This window comes from Atractosteus spatula, chromosome 12 (genome assembly GCF_055471065.1).
Source record: "Atractosteus spatula isolate fAtrSpa1 chromosome 12, fAtrSpa1.hap1, whole genome shotgun sequence".
Taxonomy (NCBI): domain Eukaryota; kingdom Metazoa; phylum Chordata; class Actinopteri; order Semionotiformes; family Lepisosteidae; genus Atractosteus; species Atractosteus spatula.
In genome coordinates, this window is record NC_142717.1 from 40,313,598 (window position 1) to 40,330,355 (window position 16,758).

The 16,758-nt window shown below is 36.7% G+C and overlaps 1 protein-coding gene across 2 annotated transcripts in view; it reads right to left on the reverse strand.

Moving 5' to 3' along the window:
• Positions 1–16,513, reverse strand: part of necab1 (N-terminal EF-hand calcium binding protein 1) — a 52,067-nt gene extending 35,554 nt beyond the window's left edge. Inside the window, exons 1-4 of one of the 2 annotated variants that reach the window (XM_088928903.1) lie at positions 16,454–16,513; positions 16,223–16,351; positions 13,797–13,821; positions 7,642–7,750 (exon numbers count right to left, since the gene is read on the reverse strand). In XM_088928903.1, the coding sequence (XP_088785029.1) occupies positions 7,642–7,750; positions 13,797–13,821; positions 16,223–16,309 (221 nt within the window). In that variant the 5' untranslated portion in view covers positions 16,310–16,351; positions 16,454–16,513. Of the gene's footprint in view, positions 1–7,641; positions 7,751–13,796; positions 13,822–16,222; positions 16,352–16,449 lie in introns of both variants that reach the window. The other variant, XM_088928902.1, reaches the window with a different exon arrangement.
• Between the last annotated feature and the right edge of the window lie 245 nt (positions 16,514–16,758).

The window sequence follows — 16,758 nt, forward strand, 5'->3', positions numbered from 1 at the left end:
AGCAAATGAACAGTACAGGTTCCATCCTGCATTCTTCCTTTTCACACTTTTCAAAGTAATGTACATAGTTCAATGATGACAGAGTGCCAGTCTGATGGTGAGACAGGAAGCCAGGTTAGCACCTTTCTTGACAACCGCCACAATTTTTCAGCACAGAAGTTTGCCTTTATTGCAAATTTTATGACAATTTGACTTGCAATATGGCAGCGTTGCAGCTGTAATTCATTTCACATTGAGCCTGCCAAATGATGAAGAAATACTACAAATAATACATGCAAAAAAACAGAAAAGGATATCATTCTCTCAACAATGGGTAAAACATTTTCTTACTACCTTATCTCTCTTTATCAATGCTGCCACAACTGGTTGGCACCTTTATGTGCTGCAAATCAATATCAGCCCTCTTACCCGGAATGATCTGAATGCTATTTCTAATTTTTACACATGCTGCTTTTGCACCTAATTAGTTTTGTAAATAGGGCATTAAGAAACAGGTCATAATGGAGTGATCTCCGTTCATTGTAGGCTATTACATCCAGAATAATGTCAGTTAGTAGAAGAAATCCTTGAAGGTTTGCTATACACCTATTAATATCATATATATTCTTTAAGATGTGTTGTATAATTTAACATGATTCGGTCATTTTCCAGAAAAACGCACATTGTGTAGGGGAAATGACCTAAACATACTGGCCAAATATAAAGTACATGCAACTACTTTTTACTATTTTAGAGAAAAAAGATTCCAGTATGACCTACATGACTGTATTGTTTTTCACAAGTCAAGATTCCAGTCTACAATCTGAATCCTGCCTCATGTTCTCAGAGCATGACGTTTTTAAGTTAATATCCAAACTCTTTGAAGAACTCAAACTAAAAAACAGCCTGATATATTACTCAACTTGATCTATTACTTTGATCAGGCACTGCAGTATTAATGCATATACAATTTCCAGTACTCATTTTAACTTGTTTATTTCATTTCTTTTTTTATTTATACACGCACCATCTAAATATTAAAACACTGGGTAAATCAGAAGACTGTTTTTTGAGGAACACTGATTCTGTTGAGTTCTGCAGTTCCTAGACAGGCTCAATAAGGACATGTTTTGACATTTGCTTTGAAGTGCCATAAGCAAATCTCAGTTTATTTATCAGTGTCACTTAACAATGAGTATGTTTTACACACAACATCAAAATGTAAATTTTGAGAACTCTAAGACTGGTTTGAAATTTCATATTCATAAATTATTTCTTGATTCTTCTGCTCACATATGCCCCTTATATTATTAATAGATTTTTTTTTGTACCGAATGTTGTTTGAAAATAATACTGGAAATGAGAAGTGTATCACCAATGTTCAGATTAGAAATAATGAAACATACACTCTGAACATTAAAAATGCAACAGATGAGTAATGGATCCAATAGCATTTGTTGCCTTCCTGATGATTTCTTAGAATATATCAACTGTAAGAATTATTGGAAAACCTAAAAATTTCATGAAAAGAGAACTGAGTAGCAATAAATAGCACTTACAAAATATAAAACTTTAATAGATACAGTTATTCTCCTCGCAGGTTACTGCAAAGATTTCTAATTTCTAAATATCTGCAACAATAGGTTTACATACTTTAGGCATTCTATGTTGTGACATCAGCATCACGTTCCCATTTATTGATCATCTACCAGAACAAACTTAATCTTCTTGCACTCTTCTTTTTCATGCTCCTGTGAGATGTCTTCTAACAAACTCAAGACATCGATTTCAATGCCTATCCTTGTTTTTGACAAGCAATTTTGCTGTGTGTTTTCCCTATCTGTGTGCTCAGAGCCAAGACTGTACTAAAAAAACAGACACCATAGAGGATACTGCATGCTGTCGAGCAATGGCATGCTGTCGTGTGGAGCAGGTCTACAGTTTTACTGAAAGTGGCTTTAAATTTTACCCCATGCTAGGCACACAGCTACTGCTGAACAAAATGCATCTCAGAAGTAAATTGCTCAAATGAACTTGGAGCAATTGCTCACCTATCCTATTTTCTGGCAACATTTCCAATACCCTTTTGTTGCAAGACATGGAGCCCTTAAGAACTTAATGTGCAAAACAGTGCACTTTATTAAACCACAGCAATGAAAACCAGCGCCCCATGTTTGCAGAAAACTAAAAACCCCTGTAATGAAGGCAAGTTGATCTGCTTCATAGAAATCAAACACGCACATCAATGCACAGACTTTGCCTTTTGAAACCCGCATACTTATGTAATGCTCTTTGGCATCTGAAAAAGCTCTTTACAGACGTGAGGAATAATTATTAATTAGACGGACCTGTTTTACATCTCTATTCAGACTGAAGTGACGGTCAAGGCTGATGTAATAGTTTTTCTATTTATATCTGTAATCTCCTTTTAAACATACATAGTACGGTACCTTATTTTTTTTTCACCCAGTCCAGAATGGAGTTGAGAACACAACCGAACTCTCCTGGCAGGGAGTCTCAAAACCAAAGAGCACACAGAAACAATGTTTCTCTCACGAATGTCCTCCGCGAGTCTGATCATTCCCATTGCCATGCATTTAGAGACAGACGGACAAACTGGATGAAACTGTCACGTGTCACAAGTTGTGTCAAACCTTACTGGTTCACAAATCATTTCAATTAGTAGTTTTTATCAGTTAGAGCACAGTGAAAATACAGTAGGTTTAGCCCCAGCATTTCCGCCTTGAGGGACTGGAAATAAGTTTAAGAAACAAAACATTAACCAGCTATAGTTGATCCTTTCTATGTCCTGAAGTGGCAATACCGATTTGTAAATTTAAAGTATGACCACTGTCTAAACTCAGGATTTTATTTTGTTTGCGGTCAAGTAAAGCTAGAAATAGCAAACCACTTTGTAAACAGATATGGGTGATTTTTTTTTAACTGACCTCCACCGCCCCAACTTTGGAGGACTTCTTTATTTTTATTTATTTTTTGGGGGGGTATGGGTGATATGGGTGATTAAAAAGTGATATTCTGTCTCTGTGCCGTTCTGATCTTCATGTTAATTTGACTACATTTATGTAGTAATAAATGCTACAAAATGGATCTTCAGTTCTAATCCTCCTTACATTACATTTAATTAATCACATTTAACAACCATTTGAGTACATGATATTATAGTGTACATGATAGAAATCTCAGTGTATTTGTATTCTGTTAAGATAATGTTTTTGGCACAATGCCACATGCCTTTCTGAACCCATTTGTCTAAAGACAATGACGAGTTTCTCAAAGCAAAAAGGAAAGCTTCCAGCTCAAATCTGCAACATTACACCCTGCAAGATTCCAGCAGCTTTGTTTGGATATACAGCACCGAAAAGAAATGAGCAAAAATCTATTGGTCAAAGTGTAAAATAGTTTATTTAAATACAGAAGATTTATATAGCTGGTTTTCCCTAACACAAGCAAAATAAAAATCAGATATATCTGAATTACATTATTTTGTTCAAATTTTAACTCTCATGCAAACCAAATTCTTCTAGGTATTTTCATGTGTACTATTGTCTGTAACAGAAACCGTACATTAAGTGGTCTAATGTTTAAATGTTTAAAGCACATCTGAAAATTATTTTTGCATTTTACATCTGTAAATATACAGTAGTGTGAAAATGTAAGTATACCCCATTAAAAGGTTTGTCTTTTTTTACATTTTTGGACAAAAGGATATTTGATCGTCATTTCAACAATACTGATAGATAAAGGTTATCTAATTTTAAAAAATAACATTGAAAAATCACATTTTGGACTCATTTGTACTATTTAAATCAACAGAAATGCAATTTCCTTGTGCGGAAAAAGTTAGTACACCCCTACCTTTATCATTGCATCAAATGCCTAAAATTAGAATCAGGTGCACCAAAACACGTGCAAATCATTAGAACATCATCAGAGAGTAACTTGGAGGGCACTGCCTTATGCAAACATCACAAACCTGTGGTCTGGTTTGGTCTAAGCAATTGAGGTTTGTGGCTTCATCATGCCAAGATCAAAAGAGCTCTCTGAGGCCCTCAGGAGAGAGACTGTTGATGCCTATGAGTCTGGGAGGGGTTTTAAAGCCATTTCCAAACAATTTGTAGTCAATCACTCCACTGTCCGAAAGATCATCTACAAATGGAGAAAATTTCAAACCACTGGCAATCTATCCAGGCCAGGTCGTCCCACCAAATTTAGCCCAAGAGCTGACCGAAAGATGCTGCAGGTAGTCTCCAAGAACCCCAGGATAACATCAAGGGATTTACAGGCAAGTGGTGCCTCAGTCACTGTCAAAGTGCGTGAGTCAACAATCCAAAAGAGACCGCACAACTTTGCCCTGCATGCAAGGTCCGGAAGGAAGAAGCCTCTGCTCTCAAAAAAGAATATAGATGCACGACTGAAGTTTGCCAGATAACACCTAGGTGAAGGTGACTATTGGAACAATGTGCTCTGAACAGATGAAACAAAGGTAGAGCTGTTTGCCACAATGCCAGAAGTCATGTTTGGCAAAAACCAAAATCTGCTTTTGACCAAAAGAACCTCATACCAACTGTAAAGCATGGTGGTGGAGGCATTATGGTTTAGGGCTGCTTTTCTGCCTTAGGGTCTTTCACATTGTACCAGATGTTGAAAACACACACACCTTTTCATGAGGTGTACTTACTTTTTCACAGCACTGTATGTTTGCTCATAATGTTACATTCCACTTTGGAAAATGTCTCATTTGCTCAGAAGTACAGTGAGAGTGAGAGTAATTTAATTAAATGAAACATGCAGGCTTTTGGTTTCACAACAGTATATGCTACATGTGTATTTTTAACCATAAGCAGGTACGTACTGTCATCTGCAGTGCTTGGTGATGTTGTGAGAACATGCATATCCCTGAAATTCAAACTTGAATGATACCTGTTCGTTCCTGCCAGATCTTGATGATACACTTTTATTTTTCAATACAATTTCTTTATTTTTATTTTCCAATTGGGGAAAGGCCACTATTTACACTATTGAAGTCTCCCACCAAACTGGCATTGACAACTGTTAAACTGACTCAGAAGAATATGAGAAAGGTTACAAACAAGAGCAGATCTTTCAGTCCATCTAGACGTTTTTTTAAGTTAGCCGCTTCTCATCCAGTTGTTGCTTGAAGAAAGCCGAGATATCTCGTTCCTGACTCCCACACCCCTCAGCTCAACTTTACTGTTGGGTTAGACTACTGGGCTCCAGCCCCTGTAATAACACAGAGAGGTGAAGTGTGTGCTCACTTCACCCAGACTACTACAACTTTTCAGGGCCAGAGTCCCGTACTTTGAGCTCACAGCTTCACAGGTGTCTGGCTGTCAAAGGGGCTACTGGTAAACTGCAGGCTGAGGGTATTTGTTTCCAGCTCAAGTTCACATACAGTACCTCCAGTGGAACTCAACCAGTTGTGTGCTGCCCCTCAGGGAATCCAGGTCACAGTGGTCTGATGAAAAAGCCCAGACTCAAAATCAGCCCTACAGAGTTTCCCCCTCATATGCCAAGTGAGAGCTCTCCTATTGCTTCATCAGCTCAGAAGTCTCTGCTCCATCAAAGAGGAATTTCCAAGAAAATACACCTTACAAACACAGACCTTCTCTACAATAAATATTAACACTGCCAGAGCTGTTACTAGAATTCACAGCCACAATAATAATAAATGTATATCAAAACCTAGGCTACAAAGGCCTGCAGTATCTACTGGGGAAAAATATCTGCTGCTATGGAAACCAAAATGACTTGAATGTAATATCAGTCTGGAAAAGAGACAGAAGGGAACAGTTCTGGAGGAAAGAATACTGTATATACTGTACGTCATATGAATTGTAACATACTGTCTGCTGAGAAAGGTTTTTCAGTGTAACAAAATAAAACTAAGCTATAGTGAAAATCATGGGTGTGGTTTTGCAAGTGTGAAGTGGACAAATACCTCAGTATGACAATACTCTCTCCATTTGATGACGAAAGGATCTGTAGAGCACAACTGAAGAAGCACCACTAAAACTGTTAATGCTGAAACAACTGCAAATGAGAATCTGTTCTCAACTGACTTGTTAAATAAAGGATTTTTTGATAATAATCATTTTACATTTAAAGATCCAATGAAATAGACTACAGTTTATTTACAATAACACAAACAAAACAAAATTGCAAAACATCACCCCTGATTAATACACAAGCAGATCTATTTATTTTCTAACTTCTTCATCTAACGCAGGGTCACAGGGGAGCTGGAGCTCATGCCTGCAAGCAACCGGTATAAGGCAGTCCATGGCAGGGAGCAGATCAGCAGATCCAGTTTTCTAAGAAGCCAATTAACCTACCAGTATGTCTTTGGACAGTGGGAGGAAACGAGCACTCAGAGGTACAGTAACCCACGCGGACACAGGAAGAACATACACACCCATGCAGATAGCACCCCAGGTCTGGAACTGGACCCAAGGCCCAGCTAACCACTGCACCACTGTGCCCCCCAAGGTAAAATGTTTAATTCCATATACTGCACCACTGCATTGATCTCCCAGACCTTTCAAGACAGCCAGCACTTTCAAATCACTTTTGTTATCTAGTTTTTACTTCTGTGTAATTTACTTTTTTAATGTGTGTGTTCCTTTTATGATACAGTACCTTGAGGTTATACATCATTATTTTTAACTTATTTTGCTGGCACATTTACCCAAAGCAACTTAGATCCGAGGCTATTCAGACAAGCAGGACATTTTGCATTCCGAGGAAAGTACATTATTTTGGAGAACTGCAATCCAGAGTCTAGATCACTGCTTTTTAAACAAGATATTTTTATTCTCAAGTTTCATAACGAACCCAGATCCACAGATTTATTACTCTGGTTCCAATTTATTTTAAATAGCTTTATAAAAGCAATTAAAATTTAGCCTGTGGCTAAATAAAACCTCTATAATCTCAGTGCCACTATACAGTATATGAAGGCAGTATCAGCCAGGTGAAATAGAGTGACAATCAAGGCTCATTAATTCTTATCACACATGAGGGCTAGCCAGCTCCTACTCAATACCTACTGTATTTGTATCTCTGTCTCTCTCTTCTGTGTCTTATCTGGAATCCAAGAAAGAAGGAAGATGTTGTTGGCTGAATGTAGTCCTCTAGGGTTTTCCCAGCAGATGAGTTGAAATAGTCTATACAGAGCACATGCTGCCTAGTCAACTCCATAAATATCTCCTGATTTCTTTTTATCATACTGGATGCACTTCATCAGGAGAGCACCAAGAAGTGTCATCATTAGCCCAATGAGTCTGTAACTTGACTCAACACTTACTTTTACAGGAACAGGTGAGAGTGATATTATGCTTATATTGGCTGATCATGATGGAATAAACGCCCATCAGGGTGGCAGTATAATGATTATTATAATTAATAAATTATACACACCTAAAAAAGGCTCAGCAGTCAAAACATTCTGCTTCTTCTGTTTACTTTTCAGCATTAACCTGTACTTACTCCTTTTTGTATAATTCATTATGCACAGCATGGCACAAAGTAGGCTCAAAAACTGTACGTGCAGTACCCGCAGTTCAGGAAGCAATCATAAAGCAATCTTTTTCATAGGAATAAGAGTTATGTTTCTGTTCTTACTCGGTGTTGTGAGTGTCGATAGTGTGGAAGAGCTCCTGAAGTTCATTTCCTGTTAAGACTCCATCAGAGAAGTAGGCTCTGAACTCATCAAAGGAAAGCTTGCCATCATCTGCAAAGAAAACAGCGTTTCAGTGCCTTTGCTTTCATATACTGTACATCACTTACATATGAAGCTCATCTCATTTTTAGTTTTCAGGTGTTATATCATTTTATTACTTTACACAAATAACAGGTTTGTACTGTAATTTAAAAGACACAGTGAAGCAATATCATTAGTGCATAGACAATTCAGCAGGGACTTACAGCCTAGGCTTACTTATGGGTTTTATGTTACTGTGCTGTCTCATCAAAGGGCAAAAATAATAAAGCAATTGAATGGCAGTGCTTATTTTGTTGTGAACATGATGATATTTGTTGTGATCATGATGGTGCATGTATTTACCTAAACAGACTAAAAATAACTAATTTCTTTCACACGCGAATTACATAGAAATAATTCTTACAAACAGCCAGAGATAATTTTGCTACCTGTCTTTGGATTTTCTCCTGTCTCTGTCATGCAGTTACTGCACAACTCCTGGAAATACCCCCTCATAATTTGTGTAAAAGTTGGCTAAATTAATCATTTGTGTCCGCTTTTATATAATTTGTAGAGTTGTTGTCCTGCTACACATTGCATATTCATTTATGAGACACAAGGGAAAAGGGTACCGTATGATTTAAGACTGCACTGTCAGTGGTGTGAAAAAGATTCCCCATTCAAAATCACTTCAGAGACAAGCAGAGCCCTAAACAGTTAGGAGCACCAAGAAGTACTGAGGTGTGTAGGGGTTATACAGCTTATAGCAATATGGATAGTGAAGTAGCCATTTTACAACCAAGCATTTCGCCAGTACTATCAACAAACAAGCATATAGGTAGCTTGCTAAGGTCACTGGTTAAGTGTCTCTGCTACAGTATGTCCGGAGCTCTTTCCAGTTTAAGAGCACCAGGTCAGGAGATGGGTTCTCTGCAACTATATTGCAATAGGTAGCCTCTTGCCAGGCCACATATTGGCTTGGGGTGGCCTAAGAGGTTAATGGTTGGTTCATGAAGACCAGGTTGGTATATTAGAATAGAGCTAGAGTCAGTTCTTTCTCTTTCAGAGGGAAGGAAGAAGCAAAACATTGTGAACAAGTTCCACCTTTCTGCAGATCTAGGACATTTCAGGCACTTTGGACTGTAATATAACAGGTATTGAAGATAATATAAGGGAATAGAAGTGAACTTTGTGGGGGAAGGATTGGGTTTTTTATATATTTAAGGGAACTTTAGTCTCTACATAGTATGTTCCAAGCAGAGTTTGTATCTCTGGAATGTTTCATTATGATGCACAACATAGCAATTTCTTTATAATGCACAGTGTAACCTGAAGTTGAGGGCACAAGTGGAAACTACAGTATGTGAAAGGGTATTTAAAATCAAGAATGTATTCACCCAAAGTGCTGTGTGAGTTAGCATTCAGTTAAAACAATTAATTAGTTTGCAATTAATAACAACAGCCATGTTGATGAAGCCAATATCCTGGTTTCTTTCAAGAAAAAGGTGGATGTGATCCTTGGATCAAAAACTGCTAACTAGCAAACTGCCTAGACAGGCAAAATGGTCTCCTCTAGAAAGGTTAACATTAGTAACCTTTCTTATGTTATATGTTGTTATATGTTGTAGACTTAGACAATCATTTCTCATAAGTGTACAGCCATGTTAGAGAACAGATTGGTGAACTTTGGATTGAAGTAAATAGTAGTTTTGTTTGTTCATGTTTTATAAATAAATATTTGCTCATCTAGTACAGTATGTTTGTATCTTGTACCTTTCTGTTGCTCTGCTACCTCACTTTGTCAGAGAAACAAAGAAACCACATGATCCAGTTGTTTTTTATTCCTGACAAACAGGAGGGGTGTTACTGGATATTTTAAAACAGAAGCAATTTAAACGCACTTCCATGTGTTGTAAACATGCTCTGTGTTTCACTGGTTATTTGAAGGCACCCAGAGACTTTACTTTGTCATAGTCTTGGAGGATTGGATTGGATCTGGTCCCCTCATAGTCTTACGTGTTCAAGACTAAAAGTTCAATTAGCCTATTAGCGTAGGACATTCTTTTAAGACTGGAAAGTTGGTTGCTGTTCTCTGGACTGATACAAATACATTGTAAACAAGATCTAAATATGGCTTTGTAAATATATCTTAAAATTTTTTAGATTAAGAAACATCCTTTTACATTTTATGTTTTTAACTATACAGTACACCCTAGCTTTTCTTTTGCCTTCTTTTTGCGTTCGCACGTTGTCTTCAAGAGATAACTGATGTGTTAACCCAAACCACCACCTAAGATTTTTCATATGTATTTTCTTCATGCTCACCATTTCCCAGATTATGTTTTACTACCAGTCTGCAACATCCTGCAGCTGTCAACATTAAACATCATCTACCAGCTGTTTGAGAAACAAAATCAGGTGTTTGCCCAGTTTTAAACTATATCTACCATAGGTACAGGTAGGTATTGTATTGGGTCATCAAAGTAAGAACCTTGTATTTGTCATCATGATATTAACTTTATCTAAACTGAACATAGTTATTCTTGTGTCAAGAGTGACTCCAATAGAAATTTCAACTACTCGTTTTTGTAGGGTTAATTTTGTGATCACTATCTCAATACTCATCACAAAATGAAAAGATCATTGAAGTATGAGTGGCTAAATTTAATTAAATTTAATTTAACATGCCATAAAATTTTAAAGTGTACCATATTTCATTAAATTAAAATTTAAGAACAATATCCAAGGCTCAGATTAGGTCATTTGTTTAGTAGGAGTTGACTGATCTGAGGACCTTGTACAGCTGTTTCCTGAAAGAGGTCAAGATACCAGTTTCAGTAACGTGGATGGGTACCTTTCTGGAAACTCCCAATTCCATGTACTGAACCAATGTGTGATGAAACATACATACAGCCAGTAATTTGTCCTTTGATCTCATGCAGTTTAAATTAGTATAAATACAGATTAGAATGCATTTATATCCATGAATTTAAATGTATTGTTTTTGCACTACTGTATATCAAAGAACTAAAAAATGGCAAACCACATCCACTAAAAAAACAGTTTGCTTCTTTACCCCCTGTTGGTACAATGAATGCACCCCCTACTTTGCAATCAACACCTATTACAACCCACTAATTACACCAGTTCTTTGAAATAATAATCATTGTAGGGTTCTGTCAGAAAACTAGTTATCAAGGGAATGAGCTATATTTAAGCTGAATAAATGTATCTGTAAAAGAAATGAAACAATCAGCCCAACACAAATTCTCAGCTATAGTAATCTCAAGGTGTCTAACAATCTCTAGTTTCAAAGGTGCAAACATGATGACTGTTCAGGAACAGGACCATCACATGATAACAAAAACATAAAGAATGAATAACTGGAGGACTCCCCTTCAATGAGCTTGGAAAATCCAGCATCCAGATTTCAGAACATACTGCTTACTATTGATGACTTAAACCCAATTTGCAGTTGAATTTCTTTTTGGTGTTGTATTCCACTTACAAATTACATCACATTACCTACAATATTAGACAAGACAAAGCTTACATTTGATGTTAATTCACAACTTCCTCTTGATTTAAATTTTAAGCTTTTAAATATTGTAGCGCCTTCATCGGGCAGTGATGGGGCACCGAGCAGACAAGCAATGGGGCTGGTGAAGACAGCCCCAGGAGAGCATGCTGGGATAGATGGGAACTTGTCAGGAATAGTTAGGAACTATCAGGGACATTGATAACTCTTGGACTTGGGTGGTGGTGGAGGAGGACAGGAGTTTGTGTACATGTTATGTGAGTGTACTGTACATGTGTGCCTGTCTCATGTTTCCCCGTCCTGATCTGTGGTCTCAGGTTACCACCCTGATATGCCTGGCTTCTGTTAGTCAGGACACCCATCTTCACACTGCATTATAGTGGTTTGCTTTTTGCAGGTTGGTGAAAGTTGTCTTTTTAAACTCTCTCATTCCTACTCCTTATTGCCCTGGTTTATTATGTATTAAAAAATTTGTTTGACTTTTTAATTGCTTCCCTGTGTTGTCTGGAGGATGTAATGTAAGCCATGTACTAACATAAATACTTAAGTATCTCCTTATAGCTCAGCTTCTTCTGTTTTGTATTTCTACTTCACATTTTTACTACCTGCATTCAATACCTTGTTCTTGGTTATGTTAAATGTCATCTGCCACACATTTTTGCCAAGTCATAAAATTCATTTTCTGCTGCTTCTACTAATTCAGTACCATCTGCAGACTAGTTTACAAACTGTTCTGGAATCTAGATCATTGATAGAAAAGAGGAGTGCTCCTAGTACAGATCCCTGGAGTACTCCATCACTTAAATCTTGATGATGTAGATGTCACCAGCATCCATCTTGGCACCACTATGTTCACTCTCACTTTGTTCTTTGTTCTTCTGAGATTTTCTGCATACCATCTCACTCTTTCACTGAAATGTGTGAATAACTCACATTGCAATCAGGGAAGCACCACAGTGGTCCTAATAGTGCTGGTAGTGCAAAGAAGCAACATGTTATTGAACTTGATCAGAAAATTAGCATAATCCTCTTTACTTCCTTTCAATGCAAATTACGGTTTATCCCAACAATACAATTTACACATTAATATTTATATGTAGTATTTTTGCTAATGGTTCATTTGATCAAACTCTAATATTTTCTCTCTAAGAAATTTCAAAGGAGGCTGGCATTTAACTGTAAGAGATACCCATTTATCCAATGGGACTGAGTATTGCATTTGAATTTAAACTTGATTTGCCTTTGCCAATGAATACTGTCATAATATTTTATTTCCTAAGAACTCTTTTCTCTCTTGCAGGTCTAGTTTATTTACTTTTCCACTGGCCATTTATGTTCACTGTAATCTATATGTGCATCACCTTCAAGATGAAGTAAGGAGAAAGCTAAATTAAAGCTAAATTTTGAAGTTAAGAAAACCCTTGTAAAAAAAAATGCATGTGTTCCCACAAAGCAGAAACTCCACTTAATCTGAATTATGGCCCACTTTATGTTTTTGATCACAGCTTTAATAATGTAGTATGGTAGATTTGGTGTTAAAAAAGTTAAAATTGAAAGGTTTCTGTGATGCACAGTTTGTCTCATTCTACAAATCATTTTATACCAATATTTAAAAGAATATTTATGATATTCTAGTATATATTTTAAATCAACAGAGAAGAATACAGCACACAATAGAGTGGACAGTTCTAATTAGTAAAGACAAGATTCATGAAAGGTCCCAAGATTAGGAATGGCATAGTTATACATAGTAAAGTTAATTAAACTGAAATAACATGGCAATAATGGCTGTCTCTTTCTTTTATTAAATAATGTGTAATGGAGGAAATAAGTGTCCCAGTTTTGTCATGGCATGTACCTTGAACTTTAATACAGAATAAATAAGGAAAAACAATTTCTAAGAAAAGCCTCCTCTAGGAAAAGTCAAAATATGAAACTGAAAACATAACAATGTGAAGAGGGCTAGATGGAGAACGACAGCATGATGAATGATCGCAAAGGCAACAGGCAGAGAGTATGCAGTCGACAGGGGGAAAGCCTTTATTACCAATGAAGTCTGAAAACCGCCAGGAACAACATCAAAAACCAACTGCAGAACAGAGAAGAGAGCTAAGATGTACTGTAACTATGATCTGAACTCAACAAGATACTTTGTTATCATGATATGCATGAAAAACAGATTAAAAATTTAACTATGTGGCAGAATCTGCATTAAAAAACATTAAAAAACAAGGCTTTCCAATATTTTCCTTAATATCCTTCACATTAATATGTGAAGAAGAAAATCACATATTCTGTCTGTCACGGAAGTGGTTAAGGAGACAACTGGTGTTCCTCGGAGAGCAGGGATGTGGTCAGCCCCGCGTTTCCATGATAACACACTAACACTTCTTATCACTCTACCAACAAACACAATCATTTCATTCAGAAATATCATTCCACAAACAATCCTGTGACACTTAAACACCATAGATGAGTTAATGTGTATGCAGTCGCATACTGCATCACAGCATTCCACTAAACAATAACCAGCCTTACCGTTTTTATCTGCTCTCCTCAAGATCTGAAACAACAAATTAGGAAGAGAACCTTTAGTAAACATTTTCGTTAAGTTAATGAAAAATAAGTTTTGGTCGTTCTATTCAAAGACGCTGGTGAACTAAATTATTGATCAAATAAATATGAGAAACTTTCTTTGAATATGTAAATCAGTCAGCTTTCTTTGTGACAAAAAACAGAAGAGGAATTCAACAGAAGGATTCATGTCACTCATTTACTGCATTTTCAGCCCCCAAACCAGCCTATAACGCCATCTGCATCCATGGGAACATGTACAGTACCATCTCCGGGTTCATCTGGAGGTAAAACTGAATTGGTAGTACTAACAAAAGGTAAGAAATGAAATGAATCATCAGTAATTATGGACCTGTACACTCCTTCTGGCATCTTAATTAAAGAAACACTAAAGGCTTCCCACAGAGTAAAGTCTGAGTCACACAAAAGACCAGACTTACAGAACGCAGTTTTTACAAATGCTTCTTAAACCCTCAAATACGCTGATTTTAAAACATCTGTGTAGAGTAACAACACATGCGTTACATTGAATCTGGTTACAATTAATAAAACCAGGGCTGTCTCTTGCAATGAATATTAAATAAACCTAAATGTTATTCTGTCCAGATAAAAGGAAGCTAAATGGACCCAGATCTTGAAAACAGTGGCTGAGTGCAGTTCTTATTTTCCTTTGTGGTTTTTGCATTCTTTTTTTTGGATATATTTTTTTAAGACATACTGTAGTTTTGCTTGATGGCCTTACGCTGCTGTCTAATATTCTATGTCTTTCAATTGTCTTGGTCTAATCGTATTTGCCAGGCAGAAGGCTGTTTCCTCTCCTCTTAATTACACTGTTAATGTTTTTAAACAGCTCGTGAAGTCAGGACAAAGTAAATGTACACGTTGTGGATCTTCTTTGCTGCCCAGAAACTCTTCTCTTTCTATCACTCCTGTATTAACTGGCAAGCTCCTTGGACTACCTTTCCCTCCCTTTCCCATCTGTCTCTCTTGATTCTTTCATGTACTGTACTGTAGCTCCCGTCTTTTCCCTAACCTCTAATCCAGTGTCTTGCTTTCTCATCGTCAAAATGCTTTCCTCCACCGTCCCCAGATTGGATCAGTTTACACCAATTTATGTAAAAGCATTCTGAACCGATAAAACAGGCAGTATAAAACAGAACAATTTACAATATAATCCATGAATAAACTAAACAATCTGTAATTTCTAGGTCAAATTAAGCAAACAATCATTTTCAAATCAGATTCACATAAAACATGAATAGCACCCTATTGGTATTTTTTTTTTATTTGAATCTGGAAGTTTATAATAAAATATTATATTTGATGCGGTTTGTGTAGCTGAATTTCGCAAAATGGGTGCTGACTGGGGTGGCACTCTTAGAATCGATGCATTGTTTCTTTCAAGTCTGAAATAGTGTCTTTTAAGTCTGAAACATTTTTCTTAGTCCTATGACTTTTTAATATTTATTTTTTTATTATGTTAATATGCGTATATTTTATAATCGAACAAATGGTTTCTAGAACATCTCTTAGTTTTCAAATCATGTAACAGGTGGTAAGCGATTGGGGTAAATGATCAGCATTATTTATAAGAAGTGGTATACTTGTCTTTCCTCAAGCTTTTCATATATCCTGCGCATCTTAATGCGGTGATATATCTTTAATCACACTTCAGCAAGCCACTTCAGAAATCTCATAAGAAGTAAATATGGACACGAACTATTCCCGTTTACTGAGCTTACTGTAACTTAATACGTACCAATAAAAACACATTTTCTATCCCACAGCTGTACTCTCCCTTCTGAAACCTTTGTTTTCGCGTTGATATCGAGTAGGCATTCACGTACAGTATATTTGAAATGAATACTGACCAGTTTGATTAGCATTACGTCTCAGTTCATTCTAATAAACATTCAAAGTGCTTCAAACGGAGGTTAAACACAATGCCCATCTTATTTTAAAAACTTTGATGTACATGGGTTGACGAGGGTGTTACATTGAATACATTATTATTATTATTATTATTATTATTATTATTATTAAGGGATACTATTGATTTCCTTCTGTAGTTGTTTGATGTTCGACGACGATTCTACTATTCAAACGACATAATAAAACCGGGTAATTGTTGCGAAATATTTCAGCGGTCGCCGTAGACTTACTTTCATAACGCACTGAAGACCCTAAGATTTTTCATAATTAAAAAGGAGATATTACCACGTTATGTAAACTGCTCTTAACAAGAAAGCATAAACCCGCTATTCTGGTTCTTACTTGTTGCTTTCCCCTCACCTCGACTCATCATTGCACAATAACATCCGTTCGCACCAATTCGACAGTTAAAATCAATTACACTGTAAATGGTAATTGTTGATTTTATTTTTACTTACATCAAGGAAAATTGACATGCCTTTCTTCAGCCCAGTTGGGGAGCCTGCTTCATCCGAGAACGATTGCACTTCTTCTGAGCAATCCATGTCTTCCAGCAGATAAAACCTGCCTTTTCGAAACGAAGCCCCCTTTGATTGATGATGAGGGAGATTTTTATTTTCGCTTTAACTACTGACAAGTCAACACAATCTAATTCAACGACGGGTGTACTACACATCAAACAAACCTACGGCTGTTGTGCGGCGGGGCGCGTCTGGATTCGTGTTTCTGCAGCGATTTGTGAAGCGCGCCTTCCAGCCTTGTGCAGTAGCAGTCAGCACCAGAGAGATACAGTACAGTGGTGTGTGACAGGCTCATTCACAAATGCGGAATATGTCTTTTGCTCCTCACAGGAAAAATGCAGTTCTTCATTTTCAGTTCTTCATCCAGAACAATTATGAAGCCTTTAGCTTTCAAATTAGCTTTAAATACACTGTATATTAATAATTCTATTGTGAGGGTTTCTTTTTTTTCCGGGAATAAGTTCCTTTTTGAT